Source organism: Eucalyptus grandis, chromosome 4 (genome assembly GCF_016545825.1).
Source record: "Eucalyptus grandis isolate ANBG69807.140 chromosome 4, ASM1654582v1, whole genome shotgun sequence".
In the NCBI taxonomy this organism is placed as follows: domain Eukaryota; kingdom Viridiplantae; phylum Streptophyta; class Magnoliopsida; order Myrtales; family Myrtaceae; genus Eucalyptus; species Eucalyptus grandis.
In genome coordinates, this window is record NC_052615.1 from 24,301,385 (window position 1) to 24,313,398 (window position 12,014).

Genomic DNA, 12,014 nt, shown 5'->3' on the forward strand with positions numbered 1-12,014 from the left:
GCCGAGGCGCCCTCTCTTGCTCTCTTAGGGTGCGTTTGGTAACGTTTCTGTTTAAAAATTGTTTCTGGGAACAGAAATAGAAAAAAGTGTTTGTTCCGGGGAACAATTTTTGAACAAAAAAAAAATGCGTTTGGTAAATCTATTCCAGAAATATAAAAAGAATAGAAACACGTTTGGTAAATTTGTATAATTTTTTATTTCTTTTAATTTTTTAATATTTTTATTTTATTTTTCTATTTTCTTTCTTATTTTTCTTTTTTTTTTTTTCCTTTTTTTCTTTTTTTTTCTTCTTTGGCCGGTCGTGCCGCCTCGGCCATGGCCGGCGAGGCCGAGCTCGGCCGTGGGCCGGGCGAGGCTCGGCCTCACCTTGGTCCGGGCGAGCTCGAGCTCACCCGGATCCGGCAAGGCCGAGCTCGCCGGGCGGCGGCGAGGCTCGGCCTCGCCGGCCACCGCCGGCTACGCCGACCGGGCGGTGGCCGGCAAGGCCGAGCCTCGCCGGCCGGCCGGGCGAGCTCGGCCTCGCCGGCCCGACGAGGCCGAGCCTGGCCGTGGGCGGGCGAGGCTCGGCCTCGCCGGCCACCGCCAAGCGACGCCGACTGGCGGTGGCGGGCAAGGCCGAGCCTCGCCGGCCGCAGCCGGGCGAGCTCGGCCTCGCCGAATGGGCGAGGCCGCCGGCCCTCGTCGGCCGGTCGCCGGCCATGGCCAAGGCCGGCGACCGGCCAAAGAAAAAGAAAGAAAAAAAGAAGAAGAAAAGAAAAAAAAAAAAGAGAAGTGTTTCTAGATTTTGTTCCAAAACAAGAAACAACTTTTTGTGTTTCTTGTTTCTGTTTCTTTTTGTTCTGGAACAAAAGAACAAAAAGGAAATCGAAACGCACCCAAACGCGTTTGTTCCTTTTTTGTTCCCAGGAACAAAAAAACAGAAATTTCTATTCCTGGGAACAGAAATAGGGTGCAGCCAAACGCACCCTTAGTCGCTTGGACCTTTCACTCTCCGTTTACCATCCCTCTCTCGTTCTCGGTCTCCCCTCGGCAAATGAGCGAGTCGCTCACTTTGAGAGCAACCAGCCTCTCTTGCCCTTTTTACATAATATATATTTAGAAATAGGTGTCAACAATATCCACCCAGGCATTTTCTGTATTTATTTTCCAAACTCAAGTTAACATCTTTCAAATCATGGATATTTTGTGATCCTATCTATATATATTGATTGATTTCCATTTGTTAATTTAGAAAATCATTATGTAAAGCCTATAAATAGACATGTGTATTATTCATTAGTCGATGAACAAAATATGATTTCTCTTCATTCATTATTCTCAACTGGTTTTAACATCTGGACCTAGGTCCATCCCTTGTGGACCTAAGACAAAGGAGCCGAGATGGCCACTCAGGTGTCCTAGGCATGTCCTCAGCTCAACCTATGCTTAGCCTCAATGAACTGGAGCCCACATGCTGGACTAGGGTTCCAACTCGGCATTTCTAAACCTAATCTTGTAGGGCACGACCAATGGGGACCCAACACTCGGCATCACGGTCTCAAGCCCAACCCTTGTAGACCTAGGCTCACATCAATGGAAGTGCAACCAAGAGCCGAGTGCCCAAGTAGGGCCACCAAAGTCCGAGACCTACCGCTAAGGACCCAAGCACAAGCATCAAGAGAGTGCGAAAAGATCTCTGGTCCAAAGATCGCTATCTAGTCAATTTATGGAAAATAATTTCTAATTATTAGAAAAAGTAATTATTTCCTTGCATTTAATCATAACTTTTTCATTCACTATAAAAAGATTTTTCACTAATTCATTCTCTTAAAGTGATCCAAATGCCTAAAAATTAAAGCCTTGGATAAGTCTTCATCAAGCTTTCCGTACAAATCGTAAAACGCTCCAGGTTTATAAAATCGCACTTCCATCATCCATGTAACGTCCTTCGTGTTTCACCCGTCTAGAAGTGCCTACATTATGGTTATGAGTTAGCATCCGTTTGTCGCCGAATCTCCACATGAAATCTCTGTTTTTGGTGTGAGAATATATCTATTCCCGATCCGTATTTGGTGCAGGGATTTAGCAATTGTTGACGGGCCAACTCGAGATCACGCCTCGCGCCGATCGAAGGGCGGACTGATCCCCCACGACGCAGCCCATGCGCGCATCTGTACGACACGGCCCTTTCTTGAGAATCCTTGTTTTCAATCGCTTTTTGCCTTCAAACTTGGATTCTCATGCTTTAATATCCCCACTTGCTTGTGTTCAGATCAGTTTTGTTTTTGGATAAGTGCATTAGAGGTCCAAAAAACTTATCGTAAAAGTACAATTGAGTACTAAAATTTTCAAAAAAATGTAATTAAATCCTAAAATTTATCACAAAAATCCAATGAAATTCTAAAATTTTCAAAAAATACAATCATCAGAGGGACTTAATTTAACCAATTTAACAAGTTGTAGAGCTTAATTGCATTTTTTGAAAGTTGTAGAGTTCAATTACATTTTTATGATAAGTTTTAAGACTTAATTACACTTTTTTAAAAGTTTTAGGATTCAGAAGATTTAAGACTTCAAATGAACTTATCCATTTTGTTTTTATTAAGATGCGCGTATGAGTTATGTAAAAAAAAAAAAAAAAAAAACTCAAATTGGTGTAATGTCCATAATTCATTAGCTAAGTTTTTGAGTAAAAGATTGGTCCAGCTGAATATGTTAAAAACGTTTCGAAACTACGTTACGTAACAGACATGAGATCACAATGGACTTTCAGTGAATCAATGTGACCGCCATGTACTGGATAATTATTTTTTACGAGACTATCAACCTTAGTTGTTCGAAGGTTTTTGGGGTCAATCTTGGGCTAACAAGGCGCGCACAAAGTCAGCTAATCATAGTTGATACTGACTTGGCGTTTTCTTGCGAGTCTTTGTATGGAAATGCGAGATTACCTCGATGCCCGAAGTTAGGACACTCGCCCTTTATCGTAATCGATGATGATTTCTCGTGAGAAAAAAGCAAGGGACTATTATTGAACAACACAAGATTGGTAAGGATTGGTTTCTCCTAGGATGTTTTTAGAAGTAGGCGGCGATTACCAAAGTCGAAGCACAAATCTATGGCTTCCGCTCAATTTGGATGCGAGCTTTCATCTGTCGGATAAAAAGACCGGCTCAATTTCCAAATCTGACACCCGTTAAACTGCCATTTGAATCCACCCCTTCACAATGACCAAAAAAATAAAAAATAAAAAGAATCCACCCCTCCATGGTTCATGTGGCGACGGACATGGACTGCTTTTGGAAAAATTACCAAAACAATCATCAACCTATTGCGATTTTTTTTAAATCAATCCTAAATCTTTTTTTTTTGTTCAATTCAGTCCTAGACTTTTTGCAATTATATCAATTTTTTTTTCTTTTTTCTTTCTTATTTTCTTCAATTCCTCCTCTTTCCTTTAGCGACCAACTAGAGGCAAGGCTGAGGAAGCTTACCCGTGGCTGCACGACCTCGCCTAGGCTACTCGTTGGACTCGCAAGGTCAGAGGCTATGACCTTGCATAGCCTTTGGCCTAGGCAAGCCTCACCAACCAAGGGCAATCATGGCCTTGCCATCACTACATGAGGCTCACCATCACCGTTGCACGCCTCTCACTGCTGGCCAAAGGAAGGACAAAGAAGGAAGAAGGAGGAAAAAAATAAAGACAAAGAAAAGGAAAAGGAAAAAAATTAAAAAAATTGATAAAAAAATCGAAAATAAAAATTTTGTTAAAATATTTTTCACATCAGCATCAACCAAACATCCGACGTGACTGGCATCCATGTCAACGCCGATCGCTTAAAATTAGTGGAATGAATTGAATTTGCACAATTATAATAAGTTTAGAACTTTTTGAAGTAATTTTTCTGCTATTTTCTAACCTAGCCTCTAAATACAACGAGACAACATATTTTCTTTGAGCCCTTATTGAAATTAGATGGGGTTTCATCAATCCCTCTACATGAAAATCTCAATGCAAATGCAAATGGAATTGAAACTCTTAATATACAAATAGAACTAATAGTCCATTCATTGGGCAACGGAGAAGATAAGGAAAAAGTAAGTGAGAGAGAGAGAGGGGGGAAAAAAATAATGTTGTGGAGGATAGAGGAAAATTACCAAATGACACAACATGTGGAAGGGGGAGGTTGCCTAATAAATGGACTGGTAATTTAGAAATAAAGTAGTGTAATTTATTGAGTTGGCCTCCCTTATGTACCCGATAATTTCTCCGTGAAAGGGGGACTCTCTTTCATTTCTTCCAGGAAAAGGGGAATCTTCAAGGAAGAAGACCAGGAAAGTCCATGATCAGCTCCGCTGAAGTCCTCGTTGACTTGGTGGCAAATTTTCGTGGGCAATTTACAAAAGGGGGGCTGTACGTGAGCTAAAACTACATGGAGGGAGCAACACACCTTCTGGTGCGCATTGGAGTGCAGGCACAGGAAAAATCAGAAGAGAGAGAAGAGGAGTCTGAGAGCGTCCCGGAGGAAAAAAAAATTAAGATTAGGCCGTGTTTTTTTTTTTTTTTTTTTTGCAAAAAAATTTTGCAAAAATTTGATATTTTCTAAATGATTTTTAAAAAGTCATTTTCTAGAGAAAAAGGTAATATTTTTGTGTTTGAATAAAAATCTAAAAAATGACTTGAAGATTATTTTCCACCATTTGGAAACGTAAACATTGAATTTATTTTCTAGACATATAAGAACTCCTCTCATGATATTAGGAATACCAAGCTCCTAGATCCCGATTGTAGGAGGTAAGGCTTCTCTAGCACAACCACATGTGCATCGAGAACCCAAGCTCAACTCAGGCCATTGCTAGTGACTTGGGTGGGAGACTCAGGGACCCAAGCACTGACTCTGGGGACTCGTATGGGGACTCATGCATGAGTATAGTTAAGAATAATAATGTGGAAGAAGCAAACCACTATCGCTCATTCCAATATAGAAGCAAAATATCGAACTCTTGCTAATACGACATTGAAATTATTATGGTGGTCGTTGTTGCTAGAATATATGGGAGCGTGTCATCATAGCGAGACAATCATTCATTGCGGCAGCCAAAGTGATATCAAAATAGCACATAATGATGTTTTTCATAAATGTACCAAGCACATTAAAATAGACTATCATCATCCAATATCACGTTCTTCATGACACCATTCAACTTGTCTCTACTTTCTCCATTGAACAAACTGCTAATGCCTTCAACAAGACACATCTACCCAGTGTTTTCTTGATTTATTTTCCAAACTCAAGTTGACATCTTTCAATCATCTTGAGTTTGAAGAGGGATGTTAGATATATATTTAGAATATTTAGTGATTTTATATATTCTCCTTGATTGATTTTAATTTGTTAATTTAGATAGTCATTATGTAAAACCATAAATAGACATGTGTACTATTCATTAGTCAATGAATAGAATATGATTTTTCTTCATTCATTATTCTCAATTAGTTTTAAGGTCTAGACTTGGGCCCATCCTTTGTGGACTTAAGACATGGGAGCCATGATGGGTGTCCCAGGCATGTCCTCAACTCAACCTCTTGGGAAACCTAGGCTAAGCCTCGATGGACTTGAGCCCAGGCACTAGACTAGGGTCCTGACTCAGCATTTGTGGGCCTAATCTTGTTGGGCATGGCTATTGGGGACCCAGTACCCAGCATCAGGGTCTCAAGCCCAAGCTTGATGGACTTAGGCTTGGTGTTGGTGACTTGGGTATAAAAACTAGGTACTTGGGTATAGGAATCAATGTTCGGGCCCAACCTTTGTGAACCCAAGCCCGGCCTCAATGGAAGTGCAACTAGGAGCCAGGTGCCCAAGTAGGGCCACCAAGGACCTAGGTTCAACCTCTATGGACTTTGGAACCCGCTGTTGAGGGCCTAGACACAATCGTCAAGATCCCGTGCTGAAGCTCCAAGGCCAAAATCTTTGGTCCAAGGATCGTTATCTAGTCAATTTATAGAAAATGATTTCTAATTATCAGAAAAAGTAATTATTTCCCTGAATTTAATCGTAACTTTTTTATTCACTATAAAAAGATTTTCCACTAACTCATTTTGTTAAGCGATCCAAATGTCTAAAAATAAAGCCTCAGATAAGTCTTCATCGACCCTTGAACCCTTCCATACACATCGTAAACCACTCCAGGTACACAGTCGCACTTCCATCGTCCATGTAATGTCCTTTGTGTTTCACCCGTCTTGAAGTGCCTACATTATAGTTATGGGTTAGCATCTATTTGTCACCAAGTCTCCTCATGAAATCTCTGTTTTTGGTGTGAGAATACATCCATTCCCGATCCGTATCTAGTGCATAGATTTAGCAATCGTAGATGGGCCAACTCGAGATTTTGCCTCGGGCCGATCCCCCACGACGCAGCCCATGCGTGTATCTGTACGAGCAGCACTTTCTTGAACATCCTTGTTTTCGATGGTCTTTTGCTTTCATTTTGGATTCTCATGCTTAAATATATCGCTTGCTTGTGTTTATATTAGTTTTGTTTTGGGATAGGTGCATGAGAAGTCCTAAAGTTTATCGCAAAAGTACAATCAAATCCTAAAACTTGTCAAAAAAATGCATTTGAATTCTAAAAATTTTAAAAAGTGCAATCAAGTCCTAAAACTTATCACAAAAATCCAATCAAATCCTAAAACTTAAACAAATGTGATCAACAGAAGGACTTAACTAGATCAATTCGACGAGTTTTATAACTTGATTGCACTTTTAAAAGTTTAGAATTTAATTACACTTTCTTGACAAATTTTAGCACTTTATTACACTTTTTCAAAATTTTAGGACTCAATTATACTTTTGTGAAATGTTTCAGGACTTCAAATGCACTTATCACTTTTATTTTTGTTGAGATGCACATATGAGTTAGTGTTAAAAAAAAAAAAAAGCTCAACATCAAAGAATTGATGTGATGTGAAACGATTAATATATTCAAATCAGCCCATAATCCATTGATTAAGTTTGAGTAAAATGTGGGTCCAAATAGATATGTTAAATCATTTCAAAACTACGTTGCATAACAAGCATGAGATTATGATGGACCTTCAGTGAATTGATGTGATCGCCATGTATTGCGTAATTATTTTTTATGATGCTATCAACCTTAGTTATTGAAAGGTTTTTAGGGTCAATCTTGGGCACTATCGGCCCCTATACCGTTGGCTAACAAGGCGCGACTCGCACTATTTTCTGGCCTGGCCTCCAAATACAACGAGACGACATAGTTTCTTCGATCCATCATTGAAATTGGATGTGGTTTCTCCAGTCTCTCTACTTGAAAACCTCAATGCAAATGTAAATGGAACTGAAAATCTCAATGCCAATATACAAATGGAACTGACAGGGCAAAGATACGTCACATTCGCTGCTGGGGAGAAGAAGCTGTTGCTGCTTCCAGTCGATGACGTTTTCCTTTTCAACTGGCAAGAATTCCTAGACTTTTGTCCCCCTCGACACTAAATTTGCCCCCCCAAATGGAGGAACCCTGGCTTGCAATTGAAGTTGAAGAACCATAACCCACAAAATTTCCCTAAACTTTCAACAATGTTTCTCTCATCTCGCCCTATTTACTTTTGACAAAATGATGTCGTTTCAATGGGTTTGGCTACTAGGCCAGCAACGGCATGAGGCAAACATTCCACATTTGTCATCTTTGGGAGCTGAAGAATTATACAAATAATCCTGAATTTTGCCCCAATGTGCAATATAATCCTTAAAATTTTAATTTATTCATATGATTCTTGAACTTTCATCTAGTGCAATGTGATATACTCCCTAAACTTTTGATATCTATTTATTGAAAATTTTCATTATTATTCTTCTATTAATTCAAATTCAGGAACAACATTAAATATTTTCATATAATTCAGAGGATAAATTGAACATGCACTATAAGTTTAAGGACCACATTAAACAATTTAAAAATTCAAGAACAAGATTACACATTAAGCTAAAATGTAGAACCACATCAAATAAATTAAATGTTCAAAAACTACATCACATATTGAGTTAAAGTTCATACACCATTTGTGTCATTTTCCCTTATAACTTTTGATAGCAGCAGGTGTCGAATTTGGATCTTGAGTCCAAGTTGGTGTAGTTTTTTAGACGAATGAAAGTTGGTGCCAGAGTTGGGCCAAAACCACAAAACTAGAAAATAAAGTAACGACCTTAAACAAAATGTACCGAAAGTCCAATTTCCCATTTTAATGAGAACCTACCAAATATCATATTAACACCATTCACGATATTTCCAGTACTATCTTTTGCTTTCTTTCAAAAAAAAAAAAAAAGAGTACTTGTGTGCAAGCCCATATGACTTGAGTGGCCGAATATTAAAGCACAAAACATTTTCAACACAGGCTTTCAGACTTATGAAAAAAATATATAATCAAAATTTGGCAAAACTAAGCTTAGTTTAGTTGACAGCCTAGGAATGAAAGAAAACATGACCTTTTTATAGACCTGTTGAGTTCATGCTTTCCTCCATGGATTTGATTGATAATTTACCGAAAATGGCATCACCTACTTTCACTTTCAATCCGAATTTGTACCTGAAGTTCTCTCCCCAAACTCAGTCTAACAATTTTGATTGGTGAGGAAAAATCCACGTGGAAGAAACAAAGGGGAGAGGTAGCCGACAAAAGTTGCCCTTAAGGACCCCATGTTCTGGCGAAAGGAGCACCAACGACCATTGGAATTCCATTTTCATTTGGCCTCTCTCGCTCTCAGAGACAGAAATCAGAAGAGCATCTTTGGGGTGTAACATGCAATCTGCGGCGTTCCTTCCTCGCCTTCCTCAACACCACAGCCACCTCTGCCGCTCAGACAACTTCCTCGTATCACACCACTCGACCTGGACTTGTCCAAAGTGGAAGCTTGCTGCTAGTCGGATTGCTGTCACTAGGATGTCTCCCCCTGCAAGTACTTCTCACTCTTTGTCCAGGTTCACGATCTGCTATTTCTTTGTCATCAAATTTTGTCCTGCCCTTGTGTTCTCCAAGCTTCAAAATGAGAATGTTGGTAATTCTATACTTCATAAGTTACTTCAATAAAGCAGGATAAGGACGATTGCATACAGTCTGTGTTTTAACTGTTTTCAATTCATTTTTCTCCCATCAATCTATACATAGATTAAAAGCAAAATGAGGGTTTTACTGCCGATAAACCTGAGGGACGATTGCTATTAGTACTTGAAGCCTCATCTGAAAAACATGGCATGGATTGGACAGTTGCTTTAATTTGGGAACTGGGATTTGATACACTTTGGGCTAATCTCTTTTTCTGCAATTTTCGCGTCCCTTATTGTTGAATATTTCAATGTTTCATCATATTCGGATGTAGTATTCCAATAACAGGAAGGTAAGGCAACACTCAATGCAATGCAATGCAATCAAAATAGTTCACCAGCCCTTACAATGTTCATTTAATTGTCTGGCTAAAGAGCTACCAATGTAGTCATGGCGATATCTTGTTCATCTTCGACAGTGAAACTTCTCTGGCTGCTCTTGCACCGCTGGAAGCAATACTTTTCGACATTGATGGCACACTCTGTGATTCTGATCCCATCCATTACTATGCCTTCCGGGAAATGCTTCAAGAGGTGATTAACTGATCCACTTGCCTCCTTCAGATTTTAATTTTCAATTACATTAGAAGTATACCCATGTGAAGCGTGTTCTGAAACTGTAGAGTGCCTCGCAGGTCGGCTTTAACGGGGGCATTCCGATCACCGAGGAGTTCTTTGTCAAGAAAATCAGTGGCATGCACAATGAAGAGCTTTGCCATGTCCTATTTCCTGATTGGGAGATTCAAAAGGCCAGCAAATTCATGGAAGACAAGGAAGAGATGTTCCAAAGGTATTGTTCCTAGTCCTTGTAGATAGTATCATACTACCATGGTAGATATCAAGGAGGATGAAAGAAAGGGAAGTAAGTGGTCCTCAGGACACTTTCAAGAGCCTGGAATGATGTGCTCATTCTGCAAAATGTTGAACCAAAATGCCTCAGCAGCGGTTGCTTCATCATCGATCTTACTCAGGAGTAGATGCTTTGTTGCATTTGTTACAGAGTTCTGCTGCTAATTGACTATTTGTAAAGTTCAGTGAGATTGCATATTTTCTGAAAGTCACACAATACTAATGCAAGTTTTGTTTGGAGAAGGACAAGACATGCAGGCAACCAGAATTCACAAAAATTAGCATGATGAATAAATGAGACACTTTAAGGTTCTAAACAGCGGTTTTAGATACAAGGTTAAAAGAAAAGCCATCAAAGTCACCATAAGTCTTCTTTGTTGTCTTCCCTAGAGGTGACAATCCATTTTTCGGGTGCTAAAAAGCTTGATTCGTACCAACTGAACAAACAGATTGGCATCTGAAAAGTTAGAACCTGTCAAAGGGTTGCCCAAGCTTCTAAAGTGGATTGAAGGCCAGGGCATGAGACGAGCCGCCGTGACGAATGCTCCTCGACCAAATGCCGAGCTCATACTCTCTCTGCTAGGCCTTAATGACTTCTTTGAGACTCTTGTGATCGGAAGTGAATGTGAACGGGCGAAACCCTTTCCACACCCTTACCTGAAGGCCCTGGAAGTGCTTGGAGTGTCTGAAAAGCATGCTTTTGTGTTCGAGGTACTACTCAGCTTCCTCAAGTTTGTTTTCTGCCCCAATCTTCCGATTAGGATTAATCACAGTAATGCTGTATGCCTGCCTATGTTGTCGCTGCGTTTAAAGATGCCTCCAGGTTCAAAGAACCTGAGTTTCATGCTCTCTGACATCCATTTATCACTTCATTTATCTGTGCTTGTGTAAAATTTGAGTGTCGTTAGCTATTGTTTTTGCGTCATTACAAGTCATGCTAGATATCCAAACTAAATTTGCAGCTAAAATAGAATGTGAATAGGAGTTAAACATTCTTTGCGCTTTAACTAAAGTATATATCTCACTATAATAACTACAATTTTGAAACACAGCACCTTCAGTTTCTTTCCATCTGCATCCTAATCGTTCTCTGTGGCATCGAAGGACTCGGTTTCGGGGACAAAAGCTGGAGTTGCAGCAGGAATGCCAGTCGTGGCGTTAGGAACAAGGAATCCGGAGAAATTACTGACAGAAGCCGGGGCTGCCTTCGTCATTATGGATTTTCTCGACCCAAAACTGTGGAAAGCGTTGGACGAGCTGGAGAAGGATGCCGGGGTCACAGGAATCAAAACTTGAAACCCAACCTGTCGAACCTGAGAAAACTAGATCCCTGTTGGATGCTGTGACATCAAGTAAACCTTTGGAGTGCTGAATTAGCATGATTCATTCATGCCATTCTTTTTTGTAGCACCCATCATTCCTTTCTATTCTCCTCTGTGTCGCACCAAATCTTTAAATCGATTTATAGAAGTCGAGTCTGTTGGTAAGTTTGAACCAAAATTTATGTCTATTAGTACTTCAAAAAGTTTGGACTAAAATTATGTTTGTTGGTACTTCACAAAGCTTGAACCAAAACCCAATTTGGTCTCAGTAGCTTTGATCCATTTTCAACCCATTAATCGCTAGAGTTGGTAGCCGGCGGAAAGGAAGATGAGTGGCTAGAATTTCAAAAGCAGGTTGAAATATATTCACAAAAGTAGAGTCCACCTAAATGTAAGACTTTAATTGGCACTAGAGTTGACCAAATGGGTGTAAGACAAAATTTCTTTCTAATTCAAAATTAGTAGGCCTGGCGAACTATCGTTTGCCTAAAATTGCAAATTGGTTTAGAAAGCTAGGGCTCGATGATAATTTTGGATCCTAAGTAGAACCATTTTCTAATCTCATTGCTAGCTAGAGGTGGCCGAACGCATCTGTGAAAGGTGACAACTCATATTTATTCGGTTAGGTAAAATATTGGTTACTTAAAATGTTTGCAACCAAACAAAGCCCAACTAAATATGAAGGCGAGTCCAAAATTAACCGATTTCAATCAAGAAAAGTGTCACAAAAATCCTAAATAT

At 39.8% G+C, this 12,014-nt stretch overlaps 1 protein-coding gene across 1 annotated transcript; it reads left to right on the top strand.

Moving 5' to 3' along the window:
- The first annotated feature begins 8,718 nt into the window (after positions 1 to 8,718).
- LOC104441325 (haloacid dehalogenase-like hydrolase domain-containing protein Sgpp) lies at positions 8,719 to 11,504 on the top strand. The gene is made up of 5 exons (XM_010054441.3): positions 8,719 to 8,979; positions 9,522 to 9,636; positions 9,738 to 9,892; positions 10,401 to 10,662; positions 11,056 to 11,504. Exons 1-5 carry the CDS (start codon positions 8,801 to 8,803, stop codon positions 11,245 to 11,247), a joined length of 903 nt encoding a protein of 300 aa, XP_010052743.1. The 5' UTR covers positions 8,719 to 8,800; the 3' UTR covers positions 11,248 to 11,504.
- The last annotated feature ends 510 nt before the right edge of the window (positions 11,505 to 12,014 follow it).

Coding starts and splice junctions, on each gene's coding strand:
- LOC104441325 (XM_010054441.3), top strand. CDS start 8,801: ATGCAATCTGCGGCGTTCCTTCCTCGCCTTCCTCAACACCACAGCCAC. Junction 9,637..9,737: donor TCCGGGAAATGCTTCAAGAG/GTGATTAACTGA, acceptor AGTGCCTCGCAG/GTCGGCTTTAACGGGGGCAT. Junction 10,663..11,055: donor AGCATGCTTTTGTGTTCGAG/GTACTACTCAGC, acceptor GTGGCATCGAAG/GACTCGGTTTCGGGGACAAA.